Source organism: Rhynchophorus ferrugineus, unplaced genomic scaffold (assembly GCF_030347505.1).
Source record: "Rhynchophorus ferrugineus isolate W39M unplaced genomic scaffold, kcgeb_rfMv2 rfM7, whole genome shotgun sequence".
NCBI lineage: Eukaryota > Metazoa > Arthropoda > Insecta > Coleoptera > Curculionidae > Rhynchophorus > Rhynchophorus ferrugineus.
The window spans coordinates 36,242,558-36,257,365 of NW_027472586.1; the positions used below are offsets into that span (position 1 = coordinate 36,242,558).

At 35.6% G+C, this 14,808-nt stretch overlaps 1 protein-coding gene across 10 annotated transcripts in view; it reads right to left on the bottom strand.

Annotated features, from left to right (window-relative positions):
* Positions 1 to 14,808, bottom strand: part of LOC143200298 (constitutive coactivator of PPAR-gamma-like protein 1 homolog) — a 19,696-nt gene continuing 4,888 nt past the window's right edge. For 3 of the 10 annotated variants that reach the window (XM_076410740.1, XM_076410739.1, XM_076410741.1), the window contains exons 9-15: positions 13,173 to 13,337; positions 11,102 to 11,359; positions 10,769 to 11,045; positions 7,840 to 7,951; positions 6,670 to 7,308; positions 5,439 to 5,521; positions 1 to 2,146 (exon numbers count right to left, since the gene is read on the bottom strand). In XM_076410740.1, coding sequence (XP_076266855.1) covers positions 2,008 to 2,146; positions 5,439 to 5,521; positions 6,670 to 7,308; positions 7,840 to 7,951; positions 10,769 to 11,045; positions 11,102 to 11,359; positions 13,173 to 13,337 — 1,673 coding nt within the window. In that variant the 3' untranslated portion in view covers positions 1 to 2,007. The remainder of the gene's footprint in view (positions 2,147 to 5,438; positions 5,522 to 6,669; positions 7,309 to 7,839; positions 7,952 to 10,768; positions 11,046 to 11,101; positions 11,360 to 13,172; positions 13,338 to 14,808) is intronic. The other 7 variants (XM_076410744.1, XM_076410743.1, XM_076410749.1 and 4 more) reach the window with 5 other exon arrangements.

Genomic DNA, 14,808 nt, shown 5'->3' on the forward strand with positions numbered 1-14,808 from the left:
TTTGAATGGTTCAATAGTAAATTAGATATCAAACAAACTCCTTCAACTGCACCACCTACAGTCCTGCCTGTTGTCGAAATCTGCCATCGAAAAGTGTGAAACACAATTGCTCTTGTTTCAAAAAAATTGTCGAACAGTTGAATGGTTATGTTTTCGATTACAAGGAAATGTGTGAACGATTTCGGCCACTATTTCTAACAGTAACATGGATGCCCTTCCACCCACAGAGCCAATATACAATATTACATATTGAGAAAATACATAGTTAAATATTCTCGTTTCGTTTTTCTTTTATGGCGAATAGAATCGAAAAAGGAAAGAAAATCAAAAACAAAAATTTACCTCTACTTGTTTCCGAATATCTTCTAAATATGTTAAGCATAGATAGGGGTTACTAATGATTAATTGCGATTATTCGACCGGCTGTCGGCACTAACGGAGGGACGAGCTTGGAGGTACGAGATCTCGGAACACCCTTTCGGAAAGAACAAATAGTTTCGTATCAATTCCGATAGTCACTTGGGAAAAAAAAACAGAATTTAATAACCTGTCAAGATGGAGGTAGGCTAGCGCGTAAAGTTTACTTATGAACCTTACTTATAGCCCTATCTTAGTTTTTTGAAAGAAGTAAATAAAAAATATTGTTACATTTAGCAAGTATTAAAAGATAAGAGCCCAAAGCTTGGGCAAGATATAAAAATGTTATATTAAGAGAAACATTGTTTGATTTGGTGACATTCACAAAATTCTAATCACTGGGTCTAAAAGAACCTAGAATAAAATGATTTGGGAAGTTATTCAAAAATATTTTGACTCAAAACATATTTTAATGGATTATCTAGGTTTGAAATTGAAAATTTAGTTAGTAATATACTAGCATGCTCCGATAAATAGATTTATAACTGTATCATAGCTTCTTATAATCAACTGGCCACTATCATATTATTTATGTTATTACTAACTGGGTCTCTTTCCGAAACAAAAGTCCGAGTCATACGCCCTCTGCCCGCTCCTTTATAAAAGAAACAACGGAAATGAAAGCGCCCTCTCAAGGAGTCCTACGGCTCCTTCTCGGACTTCCTCCACTCCCTCAACGAATTACCATAGCGAAAGGAACAACATTATACGATAATAATCATAATAGTAACAATAATAACTGTAATAATAATGATGAGAAGCGATTTATCAACAATTACTAGGTCATCGCCGGTTAGGGGGATGTTTGCTAATATATACTAGAACATTGGTGAGCTAATCAAAGTGTGTAAACAACGGTTGTTTCTCTTTTTTTTTCATTTTTGGCTGTTTACTGAATTTGCTTCTTCGGTTTTTTATGGGGAAAAATCTGAGATTTAATGGCGTCGATTTACTTCCATCGAGAACAAGAACAACGCTGCTGCTGCTGCTAACTGCGGGGGGCGTCCTTCACCGGCCCCCTTCTCCCGGCAGGAGTTACCAGTCGCCCGCTCGGCGATGTACCGAGAACGCGGGGTCGGTATACGGGGCTGGGGCAGCTGCTTTCGGACAGCGGCGGGGGGTAAAGTAAATCACCGGAAAACGCGTGAGTGTGTTTGTGTGTGGGGGGAGGGACGACGACGCGTCCCTCGCCCCGGGAATGACGAAATTTCTTGGTCGCTGAACGTCGAGCGTGAACCATCCTGAACCAGCGGCGGGGCCACGGGACCCTCGCCGCCGCCCCCTCCTCCTCACAGATCTAATTATATAAATACCATAAATATGATCACAGTTGCGCGCGCTGACCGCGCGCTTCCTTTCAGTCAATATATAATTATAACAGTTGTAACAAATATATAAAAATATACAATATGCTCTTCTTCTTCTTCTTCTTTATCTTCATCATCGAAACAATCAATCAGTCGGCATGTCGTCGTCGCTGCACACCAATGTGAACACGGTGGTCTCGCTTGGCGGCGGAACGGGGGGGATTGGCGGGCCGGTCGCCCCCGAACCCGGCGGGGGCTGCCGGACCTGCCCTCCGACGCCGTTCTAAGCCTTTGCGGGTTGGGGCGCGTCGCCCTGGCCATGATGATGGTGGTGGTCGTCCACGGGACTCGCCGATGCCCCGTTGGTGCTGGCGCTGCTGTTGGCACCGCCCGCGGGCAGCGCCTCACTGACTGGAACGTCTCTGAAACACGGGGAGGATTGTTCGTAAGCGATTCCATCGGCAAAAGAGCGTTGAAACGGAGCGATAGGCACGATGATTGTTTTTAAAGGAAAAAATTGGCATCTTAAATAGGTTCATTTACTGTGAATGAGTTTTAGGATAAATTTTATTAGAAAAATCTAAGATAACTAAATACCGATCACCGATTAGGAAACTATCTATAGATGGTCCAAGGATTTTTGACAGACTGCACAGGAATTTCAAATTATCATTTGAGAAATTGATATAATTATTATTTTTATTTACTGATCATGATTTGAAATAACTATAGCAATTATTCAGTTTTTAATAGGTGAGAATTATTTTAAGGATTCGTTAACACTATAGAACAGTGTTTCTTAACCTGTAGTCCGTGAGTATACGTATGGGGTCCGCGGGCTTATCTATGAACATTTAAACGAATAAGCATATGCCAGCTTTTGCTCATACATCAAAAATAAATACGGAAATAAATTACAACTGAAATCTGATTACAACTAAGTATAAAAATCAACCCGAATATTACTAATTTAGTTGCAAAAAAGCAACACTAATCTCCACACTAATACAGATTTTGAATTTTTATAGAAATGTATATTTTTTCGGCACTAAAATGAATTGTCCTAAATTTATTCCTGTTTTTTTTTTATTGAGGGTGTCTTTGAAATTGTGCTTGATTTTCTAGGTTTCCGTGGACTGGAAAGGAATTAGAAGCTCTGCTATAGAAAAGTTAGAAATAAATATTTTGCTTCATTTCAAGAATCTAAGTAATATAAATGCACCATAACGTTTAAAATTTAGTTATAAATTGAATAAATCCTATACATATTAAGTACCTGGATGTATTATAATTATTTCAGAATATTAAGAACAACTTAATGGATGATATGAAGATAAGAAAATACATAAGCATTTAATTGTTATGAGAATATTAAGATAAGTCAATAAATGTTATCTTTGTATTACTTAAATTGGTCTATTAATTTATATGGCATACCTGTTTATAATTATTATTTTAACTTTATTTTTGTTTACCAAATGATATGAAAAAGGATATTAATATCGCATGATTATGTTCAGTTTCACAAGTGTGTGCACTGTGTCAGGATATATTTCAAGAACACTCAAGAATGTTAAAAAGATTTCGCAAATTTAAGCCATTTGCCTTGATGAATCCATGTTCCATAATTAATGTTTTTTTTCGTATTATTGGCATAACAAAAGTGACTTTTTTATTTACGAAATATCAAACAAATGATACAGATAATATAGAAATAAACAAAACAAGTTCCAGCGATATACAAAATATTAAAAATATGTGACGCCAGACTTATAATTTCTTGTTACTATCATCATGCCTATTAGCGACAAAAAAAACACGAATCCTTAAAAAGTGCAAAGACCAGGAATCAATTCTTATGTGTGTTATCTATTGGTCGTATATTTAATAATGGATTTAATATGGCTTTATATGTAGTACTTTACCAAAAGAAACAAGGCGTATGATTATTTCTTTGTAGTTTAAGGTTATGCCTAGGAACCATTTTATTTTGTTTCATTCGCAAACGGTAAGAGTTGGATTTTCTGTATATACACCATCAATATTTTATTAATATAGCAACAACCTACTTATTCTAAGACAGTATGTACAGGTAGAATTAAAAATAGTAAGAAACCACATTGCGACATGCAACTGAATCCAATTAGCTCAAGATGAATACCAATATATAATGTTAATAGTTATAAGAGTGATTAAAACAACTAGCTGATATTAAAACATAAAAGTGAATATTTCATTGTGCCACCTCACTCAGATCTTCATTTATATAATTAGAGGTTATATCACTAGAAAACATCAAATGTTTCTTCTCTTAGTTTTTACCCTTTATAATTACGTTCTAAATTTTGAAGTAAGTTTTGTCATCCAATTATATTAAAAAAGCCTATCAAACAATATGTAGTATTAAAATTATTTGAAAGACAATCTTCATTCTTATGAAGTAATAAAATTTTAAATTGGAAATTAATAATTTAATGGGCATGGCTTTTATGGTTGTTCTGTTTTTCATCTTACATACAGTATCGCAGTTTCTTTATTCAGTTTCAAATTGGTCCATGACAATTTTGCGTTACGGCGAAATTATAAAAATCTAATCATGTCACTTGGCAGATGCCCGATTCCTCAAGCAGAGTCTGCAAGACAGGTATCTATCTCGATGGCAGGTGAAATTTAAAAAATTGCGTCCGACAAAAAACAGAGCAGATGATATTCAAAATAAAAGAACTGTACTGGTCTGTCGGAAGGTACTCCCAATTTCATCTAAAATCAAATATATTGTTTTATCAATCTGTTAAAACCTATCTAGACCTATGGGGTTGCACTAAAACATCAAACCACCTTGTAATCCAACGATGCCAAAACAAAAATTCTATTAATTACCAACGCTTATCGCTACGTTACCAACGAAGAACTATTGGATGACCACGAAGTTAAATGAATTTAAGTTATCTAAGATTACGCCTTAAAAGATGAAGTAGTTTCACTAAATCACAGCAACATAGAAGTGATACACTAAAGGACAACACTCAAGAAATAAGAACATTGAAGCAAACCAAGCCACATAAACTTGTATAGTGTATAAGTTTTTAATTATAACTTTAGCTTAAATAGTCTAATTTAAGAAATACATATTAATGTATTTATCCCAATCTCATTCTGGAAACTTAATCAACACGTCAAGTTTTCATCAACTAGACAGTTGTCAAGTAAATAAAATTAAAACCCAGCAAGAGAAGATAGTCCAATTGACAATAGAACATTTAGAAGTTCCCTGAGATTATGAATTATGTGTTAGTTTATTATTATAGTGATTATCAGAGGGTAGTTTCTTGATGATGACCTTGCAATTTTGATAGGCCTAGCAAAGTGTATGTGTAGAAGTTAAGAAATCTAATAATGACTAAAGTTTATAATAATATGTAAGAATAGTACATTATATAGCGCACTTTTCGATGCTTTCATATAAATACCCAGCTCCTCCGCTGATAAAGTCCGTCAACAAAATCACATAATTCCACTATGTTATATCGCTAAATTAATTGTTAATACATATTATATAACAAGCTGTATAGAGTCAAACGGGATTATGGGAATCTTGTTAGTAATATTTCGACAAAAGACTAGTTGGTACTGAATTTCAAGTGACCAAACGATAAGAATTCGTTCCTGGTTCTGGTGGATAGATACACTCTGAAAGTAACATCGGTTACCTACCCGGCCTCGGTTTTAGCGGTTAAAGCCAGTCCCTTGATCTGCTTTTCCTTGTTAGCTTTGTTAGTGCTGCGTTTTTTGCTCGCCTACAAGAGAACGAAGCAAGGATTAGCACGCAAAGCATAAATTCCGCGCCAAAACATCCGAGCAAGCGGCGAAACGAGCGAAATTCTATTGTTGAGCGCATGCAGGAATTGTTTTGGGTGTCATTCACTCCAGCCGTTGAATTACCGACTATAGTGGTTGTTGTTAATTCTTAAATTTAAAAAAAATAATAAAATAAAGAAGTGTCCAAGCCTCTATCATTTCGAGATTGTTGAAGGGCTTTACTTTATTTAAGTAAATTGATAGTTAAGGGAAATGCTTTATTCAATTTAATCAACTGTTGATTCTAAGGAACATTATTGTACATTTTAGTGATCGGTATTTTTTAACCGATATATGATATTTTTTGATATTTGAAGTATTGATAGTTGTAAATAACAGACAAATGAGAGAAGTTAAAAATGAAAACTTTTAGTGCAAAGTAAAATATCGATATTAAAAACCTAGCGATTTTGCAAGAGAGTATATAACTTTCTCCCCCTGGTCATCAGTGAATTTTGTGTGGAAAACTAAGACTGAAACGGAAAAAGTTCAATACCAAAACCTATGGTTTTTGAAGGAGCATATCAAACTTTTGTTTTGAGATTCAAACCCATTCAAAAAGTTGTTTTTCTTCCAAAGAACGTTCAAGGCTGCCTGCTTTTCTATGAACTTCGTTGATTGAATCAAAACTGATAGTCCTGGATTGGGTTATTATGATCTATTATAGGCCTGACTCCCTAAACATTTTCCCAAAAAATTGCAATTCAATTTTTATTGAGACAGTTGTTATAAGACTCTTGATCCTCTTAGTTGTTCCAGAGCGAGTAATCTTGGTAACTAGATAGCATGGACTCTTTTGAGTTTTATTTTTAACTATGAAGTTTTTAACATATATCAATGAGTTTCCACAAGCTTGTATCTTTGTCAAACGAAAAAAAAAGGGGAAAGGCCTAAATTATTGTAAAAATAATTTTATTGTAACAAAAATATATAAAGTATTAAACTTTGAACTGACGTCTGAAGAAAATTATGAATTATCAACCACCACGCCTGTAATACCCAAACCCACCCAAACCGAAAAGTGCATATGAATAGTGTTAGTTCGTGTTAAGACAAAACAACATATACCCCACATTGTTTCACTCACCTGTGTTTTTCGCCCTCCCACTGAGAATGTGGGCGCACCACCGCCCTTAGGCGGACTTCCCCTGCCTCTGCCGTAGCCGGCTGCCAACGCTCCGTAGCCCCTGCCCCTACCCCTGGGCACGGTCATGCCACCAGGTAGCATCTGGTTCTGCCTCGCGTTCCCCTGGTAGCCGTAGTTGGCGCCCCACGACCCCACCACCACTCCCGCAATCTGAAGCTGACCTCCGCGCGACTGTATGGGGCGGCCGCGCATGCCCGGTGCCGCCCTCGTCGATTGCAGGGGCAGCGCGGGCAGATAGTGCGGTGGCGGCATCGTCCCCGGCCGGAAGAGGGGACCGCCCGGGAACTGGGGCGGTGGCATCTTGGCGAACTTCACGTCCAGGCCTTCGAGGATCGCCTTGCGCATCCGTTCCACCTTCACCACGCGCTCGATGTAGTTGTCGCATACTTCGAGGATATTCTTCGCCTGCGCCGCCCTGGCCAGCGTGTAATGGAACAGCTTCCCGTCGAAGTACAACCAAGGACAACACATCAGCCACGGCAGCGGGGCTCCGCAGGCGTCGTTCGCCAGGATAGCCATGTCGACGCCCTTCATAAACAGGGCGGCAAGCTGAACTCCTCGGCTAGACACGAAGTTCAACTGGAACGAAACGAAACAGCCAATAGATCAAACTGCGTTAGTTAATTAGGGCAAAAATTCATACCACTAACAATGAAAAATGCAGAGACTAATCGCGGTATCTCGAAGGAGGTCAACATATTAAATGTACCAAAAATAAGCTGATAGGAACAAGGGAAGACAGAAAAATCCAGATAATTGTATGAGATGGAAGATGAATTATTAGGTGTTGTACAGGGGATACACAAAATAATATGACCAGCATATATTATACTATAACTTGTTGCATGTTACCGAGATTACTTTTACACAAATAACAAATAATGTAAAGCATATGTAAAGTCTAAACAATAAAGTAGTCAATGCACGTCATCAAAAATGTATGACTTGCCAAATCAACTTTGAGTTTTGGTTTACAACGTTTTCTGGTTTATAACCTGTAATTACTATCTCCAATGTTTTGAAGAACCTTTTAGACTTTTGACAACAAGATCGACCAAAACCAACACAAATCACACAATTTTATCATCATCAGAGCAAACCCACGCTTACCGTCAATTCCTGAAGATGTTGCACGTTCATTAAATTCGGATTGAAGGCTTGGCAGAGGAAGGCGTCCAGCTCGTTCCGCCTCATGATCGGCCGGTCCTGTGACATGATATACCTGCAAATCCAAACGGATAAGAGAACGTCGAAAGAACGGGAGTGTTACGTATATTACGCGAAAATATGAAAGACGCTAGGACCCAGAAACGTGCATTTCGTTGGCTTCTGGTTAAGGTTGGCTTCAAAACTTTGCCGTCTATATGATTTAGTCGTACTTACAAATCTCTGTAGTTGTTATATTTGTAGATTTTTCCCACGTGTTATTTTTTGCAAAATACCTGATGCAAATTTTGCACAGTATCTGAATTAAAAAGAAAACAATAATATTTAGTCTATTTGCTCGTAGTACAAATGTGATAGAACATAATATCAAAACACACTTTACAATAAGCCGGCATAGTCGGGTCGGTTTCTGCATGGGTCTTGGTTGTAAATGTATATTTCTGATTGTCCAAAAGAAGGTTATAACATCCGCCAAGGAAAATTATCCCAGTCATGCCAGTAACCAGGCTGAATAAGACCGCGTGTCTTCTGAGATGGCCTTTAAATTGAACAGTCACCAATCGATAGTTTTAATACCGAAGACACCGGTTCAGAGCCCATTTTAAGCTATAGCTGCACTTACTTAGAGATTCAAGAGCCTGACGTGACCAAAATCACTAAGTAATCCATATTAAAAAATAATGATGCAATATCAAGTAATGTAAAAGTAGAATATGAGAAAAAATTAGCGATGTTGTCAATTTGAAAATACGAGTCTAGAAGTTCAACTCAAACCTTCCAAAGTAATATTAAGAAACAAAATGAATGATGATTCAACAATTTTAACTTCGAGATATGATTGAACATGCTACATATTTAGCTGTTACCAGTTACACCAGAACCCCACACTGATCCAGTGTCGTTCATTCTCCTTCGTCTCATACTACATACTTTCAATAAAACGCTCATGCATTAGTCATCAACACCATCGAATTTATTGCCAAATTCAGTTTAGAAAAACGTTAAAATCCCTTTTAAACTCGGGGCATTTTCCTTTCTCATTTTACTAATTAGCATTACTCTAGTTAAAAAGAAACAGAATGAAGTCTGATGCGTCCGAACAGGTAACGAAATCGGCCTATAAAATTCGATTTGTGTTGATACTGTTCGACACCGTTGTTATATGTCGATCCAAAAAATCGGTGTCGATCCCAAAAAATATAAAAATAATAATTTTGTGACATATATAGTAGATGTAACATAATAGTAGAATATAAAATATGGTAGTAGATAGGTTAAATAAGGTTTTTGTTTATTTTTATTTTGTTATCACAACGTTTATTATGTACAATTTTTTTTTGTGTTAAAAATCCAAGTTTGATTATTTTTTATTTTTTAGTGAATTCCTTATTTATTTTTTGAAGTCGGTTCAATTTTTTTGATAATTTTTTTTAATTACTTTTCAAAGGATTCTACTCAAGCGCAGCATCGGTTTTTAAAAGTAAATAATAAACTTTAGGAAACCTCTTACGATTTCCTACATAAAGTTTCCAAACAGAAAGGTTTATTCTTTGCATTTCAGACCGACTACATGATTATGGACCCAAATGTGGAATATCATTGCTTAACCAAGATTCGTAAATGTAATTTTCATAGTAAATCGTTAAAATGAACAATGATAATTGAATTGAAATACATATGTGTATGCTCACAGATCGTTTCTCTTAACCTAGAGAAAAGGAAAATATGATTACAAGTTAAATATTGAAATCAGTGCTTCCTCAGCCCATATTACAATAAAAAAAAATTAAAAGCACATACAAATATTATATTTTTTCAAAGAAAGTAAATTGGCAGATTTGAAAACTGAAAATTGATGTATATTGAAAATGTTTTATACAAATTTTAACTACTATTTGAATAAAATATTTGATAAAAAAAATATTTTTGAATTTCCCCCTGTAATGTAAATAATATTTTTAATCCAATTTTCTAATTTTTCCCTGTAGTAAATAAACCCGATTTGCGTGCCCTCAGGTGTTTCGGACGTACAAATCTCGGTTGCAACTTACACATGGGAGATTGCATTCTAAGTCTCTATTTTGTGATGATATCACAAATTTTACTTATATTATTAACTTGAAACATAACAATTTTGCGGAGGGTTTTGTTGCCTTTTTCATTAATTAGAAAGTCCTATCTTTCTTCAGGAGTATGGTAATTTATTTGCTAGCTTTTTATTTTTTCCAAAGGTCCATTTTTGCTTACAATAAAAAAACCAACATATGGGCTGAAAAGTCCCGAATCTACTCATCAGTTTGTAAGTTGTTGTGCTAAGACACTACTTTTGTTATTTTTAAAATAATGGATCAAAAACGATTTCGTATTTTAATTTTACGTTGCTTCTTGATGGGAAAAAAACACCGTTCAAGCGAAGCAATGGCTTGAAAAGTAGATTCCAAATGAGGTGGTAACAGCAGAAAGCAAAAAAAACACAAAGTCATTTTGAATAATCGAAAAGTGAAGTTGCGTCAGTTAGCTAAAATCGTAAAGATATAAAAAAAAGTGTTGGTTTTATATTGCATTATTTTATGATCCATCATTTCACTCCGGAATTAAAACCATCATCATCTCAATGGACAGCAACTGGTCACAGACCTATTTTGAGGGAAAAGATAAATCATTCTACAAAAGTGGTAATGAAATGTTAGAGTGGCGCTGGAATGATCGTATGGCTCTTGTTGGAGATTACGTTGATGAATAAAGCCAATTTTGAAAACGGGTTTTCTTTCGCACGTTACCTGGTTCAAACGTGAACAGAATAGGGCTAATAAGGTGGATGCCATAAAAAAATATAACCAAACGACATATCCCAGAGTCGGTTCTACGTTACCTCAATACGCACGCCATGATGAGCATATGTTGCGGCACGTATGCCGTATTAAGGATGAGCGGAGTGTCTGCGTTGAGACAGGACAGGAAGGCTCGCATTCGCCTTCGCTTGTCGTCCAGGGCAGGCCCGAACCACAACCTTTGTAGAGTGGGCACGGCCCAAGGGAGAGGTTCCGCCTTAACCTCCTCCGGTCGCTGGTAGGGGTTAGAGCGGCTGTACACCCATTCCTTGACGATGACGTCCGGGAGGGCTACGTTGTCCGGGATATCTCCGCTTTCTGTCGGAAGCACCACTAGATCAGACAACATTACATTACCATCATCGTCGTTTTACCTTTCTTTTTGGCGTGCACGTAGCGCAGATGATGTAAATTGAACAGGACCGCGTATACCCGCTGTCGGAGAGCCAGGTACACTTCATGGATGGGCGGGAACTCCCGATTGCCCTCGTCCTCCATCAGGCAGGGTAATCTTACTTCCTGGGTGCTAAGCACGTGCAGGATCATCGGCGTCATTAGACCTTTCTGGTGACGCAGGGATGCGGTACGCAACACGTCCGGCGAGACCGACGGGGTTACTACGTTCGCACCACCTACAATTATGATTCAACAGCGTTAAGAATGTCATAAGTGTCAAAACGTATCGATGCATTGACATATCGGTACGACGAAAGATAATATTGGCGTTCTAGAAATAAGTACCAATCAACAAACATTATTTCCATTAAATCAAATAACAAGTATCTAAAACCAAGAGCAACGATAATTTTTTTATTCACCAGTGATTGCCTCTTGCCCAAAATTCAACCGCATTTCATTAAGTTAATTATCTCTAATATGTATCTCTTTATAGAGGAGTAATTAATTCTGAGTAATACCTGAAACTAAACATTTAATGAAGGAGTTGAATCAGGACAATTAATAGCCTTTATCTGTTTCTCAATGTTATTTTTTTAACATTATTATTGGATCAAATAAGCAAGAATAGAAAAATGTTTCCACTGAATTTGAAATATGCCATGTCTTATTTGTCATTGATGAGTTAATTCATTTCACTCAATGTGGATTAAGACAGACATATATGTTTTATTAGCTTTCGCAAAATTCGCTTGTGTAAGTTTGCGTTGTTATACTTGGAGGTCCACTATTGTTCTGCAAAATATTCCATTTCTGTAACCAAGCTGTAGAGGTTTCACCTCCGCTGCCAGATCAAGATCTCCAATGAAATTACACAACTTCGGTTGGCTGAATTTGTTCTTTCGTCAAAATCAGGGTCACGGGTTGTTGAAGAAGATTGAGTTCTTCTTCTTCCACAGTATCTTTTTCTACTTCTAGCTCATAAAATTGGGATGGAGTGGGATAAACTATCTGAATGTGTAACAAGTCAAGTAACAGATGGAAGATTCGGGTGTTTTACTATTCCTTTTTTTCAGTCCTGCTATTACAAGCGGGATCAAGTAAAAGTAGTAATAGTCTATATGGTTTGAAGAATATAGTCAAAAACAAAATTCATTCATTGTGTTTTAACTTTCAATCATTCACATAATAATCATAATCACAGACACTACAAAAATTGTTGACTAAATTTATATTTTAATTTTAATTTAAATTTTATTTTAAAAACAAATGTTACTATTTAAAGTAGTCAACAAGAAATTTTGCAGCAATTACAAGTACTATGAAATTAACAGTTACAAAAATGATAACTGTTTGTTAACTCGCAAAGCATGATGTGAAAAAAAATTGTGTAAGAATGTACATTGAATAAGAATATATAATGAATACTGACACCGTAGCAGACAATATTGTACATGTTTGCAAAATGCAAAGTATACATAAAGGCCACCAGAGAATCCATACATTTAGAACACATAGGTGGCGTGAAAAAACCAAATGCAAAGGAAATACATTAATAATATGTGAATACACATAATTGAATATATTGATGCTGTTACTTCGATATTGAAATATACCATATTTGACATTAATTTTGTTTTGTTTCTTTCATTTCTCAATAATTCAATTGAAAGCTCTTATTTATATCAAGTTATTTAGCAAAGATAAAAAGACATATTAGTAAATTTTAGAAACAATGGCAAGTATATATTAACAAGTTTGATTTTATTTTGACTTTATATAAGTGCGTCTATGCTCAACTAGCTAGTCACAAACTACATCTTGTTCACTCGCCTGTAGTCTCAATTAAGTCAATTTTTAGAGAGCCACAATTTAACAACTCAGAATTACAATAAATTTTCTCATATAAGATTACAAATATTTTTTCATTATGTGCTTTACATTAAATGCTCTATTATCGACATATCGATAACATTTGTTCCAATAAGATTACAAGCGAGTATCTGAACTGTAAACTTATCAGACACGACAACCACTTCAACCACCCACCTGTCAGCTTCGTTTTGGCTTCGGTACCGCCGACGCCTGGTTTCAAGTTGGCTTTGGCGTTTGTCGCTGCCAATGTAGCCGAAGAACCGCCGTTTGAGACGCCATTGAAACGAGTGGTGTCCGTGGCGGCAGAATCATCTAAAATAGAGGCCACCAAGGTTTCTTCTTGTAAAAGAGCAAAGATACAAAGTCACAATGTGGAAAAGACGTTTTCCGAGATCGTCGTCGCTTTCGGGACCGGCAATTAATTCTCGTCACAGCGCTGTCACGTTTAAAATTAACAGTTACTCTATTCAAAATTAACTCAGCATTATCCATTCGAAAATAGATAATATAATCATTTTAAAATTTGACATATTTAAAAACAAAATTGATTAAATGATCTAGGAAAAATATCCTACAGCAGTCATTTGCTGGATATAAATTGTATTTTATTGAATTGAAATTATATATAAATAAATAAGAGGATTTTACTAATATTAAACTGCAATAGTAATTAGAATCACTTTCATGAGCATGGTTGTCATGATAACGGTTACTATGGCAACGTAACTATGTCAAATTAAGAGTTAACCTAACCGCATGTAAAAACAATCTGTTAAAATGCAATGATGCAATAAACATATGAAATCTATCGAACGATGACTTGGACGGAGTTCGCGAAGGTAAACTTATGAAAGCTGAATTTTTATATATAAGGATCAAAATAAATTATTAAAGGATGTATACGTTAAGAAAAAGGTAATTATCCCTAGTATATAAAACGTCACATGCATGATTTTATATTTAATACAATCTCTGAACTTAAGGCAGAAGTGAAGAGATCTACAAAACAAAAGAGAAACACGTTTACTTATTTGTTTTTTATGTTATTACGATTGGTAATATTTAGGAATCTCGCGAAAATTTAACAGAACCCAAAAATGCTTCTTTGCTTTTCATCTGATGCTTAAGCTGAAAACAAATCATACGAAAGAAATAACATCAACAATTTAAATTGTCATACAATCTTAATTGTCAGAAGGGCCAATAATTTAGCAGTTTCAGGAAAATTGCATAAAACACATCCATAAAACAAAAGAAATACATAAGGAAACGTGCTTCTTTGTATTTATCGTTATTCGGATGTGTAAAAACGAATTACATTCAGATCAAAATGACATTAGTTCGGAACGAACGAGTTTGCATTAAACAATCATTAATTAAAATATATCCCTGTTACTAGGACTTATTTTCGCAGTATCAGGAATGATGGGGTACAGGACAAGACAAAAGGTTACATAACTCCACAGAAAAACGCAAAACTCCGTTTGTTGTTTCGCTTGTTTTTCTTCTGATGCGTAAAAACAGGTCTAAAATCGAAATGATAAAAAGTGGAGCGAAATTTTAACGAAAAGATTAAATCAGTAATTTAAATTAAGATACATTTAGCAGTTTCAAAAACAGTGAACAGGACGATTAAATAAAAGGAGTACATAAATAAAACCTAAAAATTAGTTTCATCATTACTTTTTTTAGCAGATAAAAAATAAATGACATTTTAAGTGCTAATTTGAAAGAAAAAACACATAATGATGAAATTAAGGGTGTTTTCTTAAAAGAATTTTTTTCTGAAAGAAGTACATGCCTTTCTTTA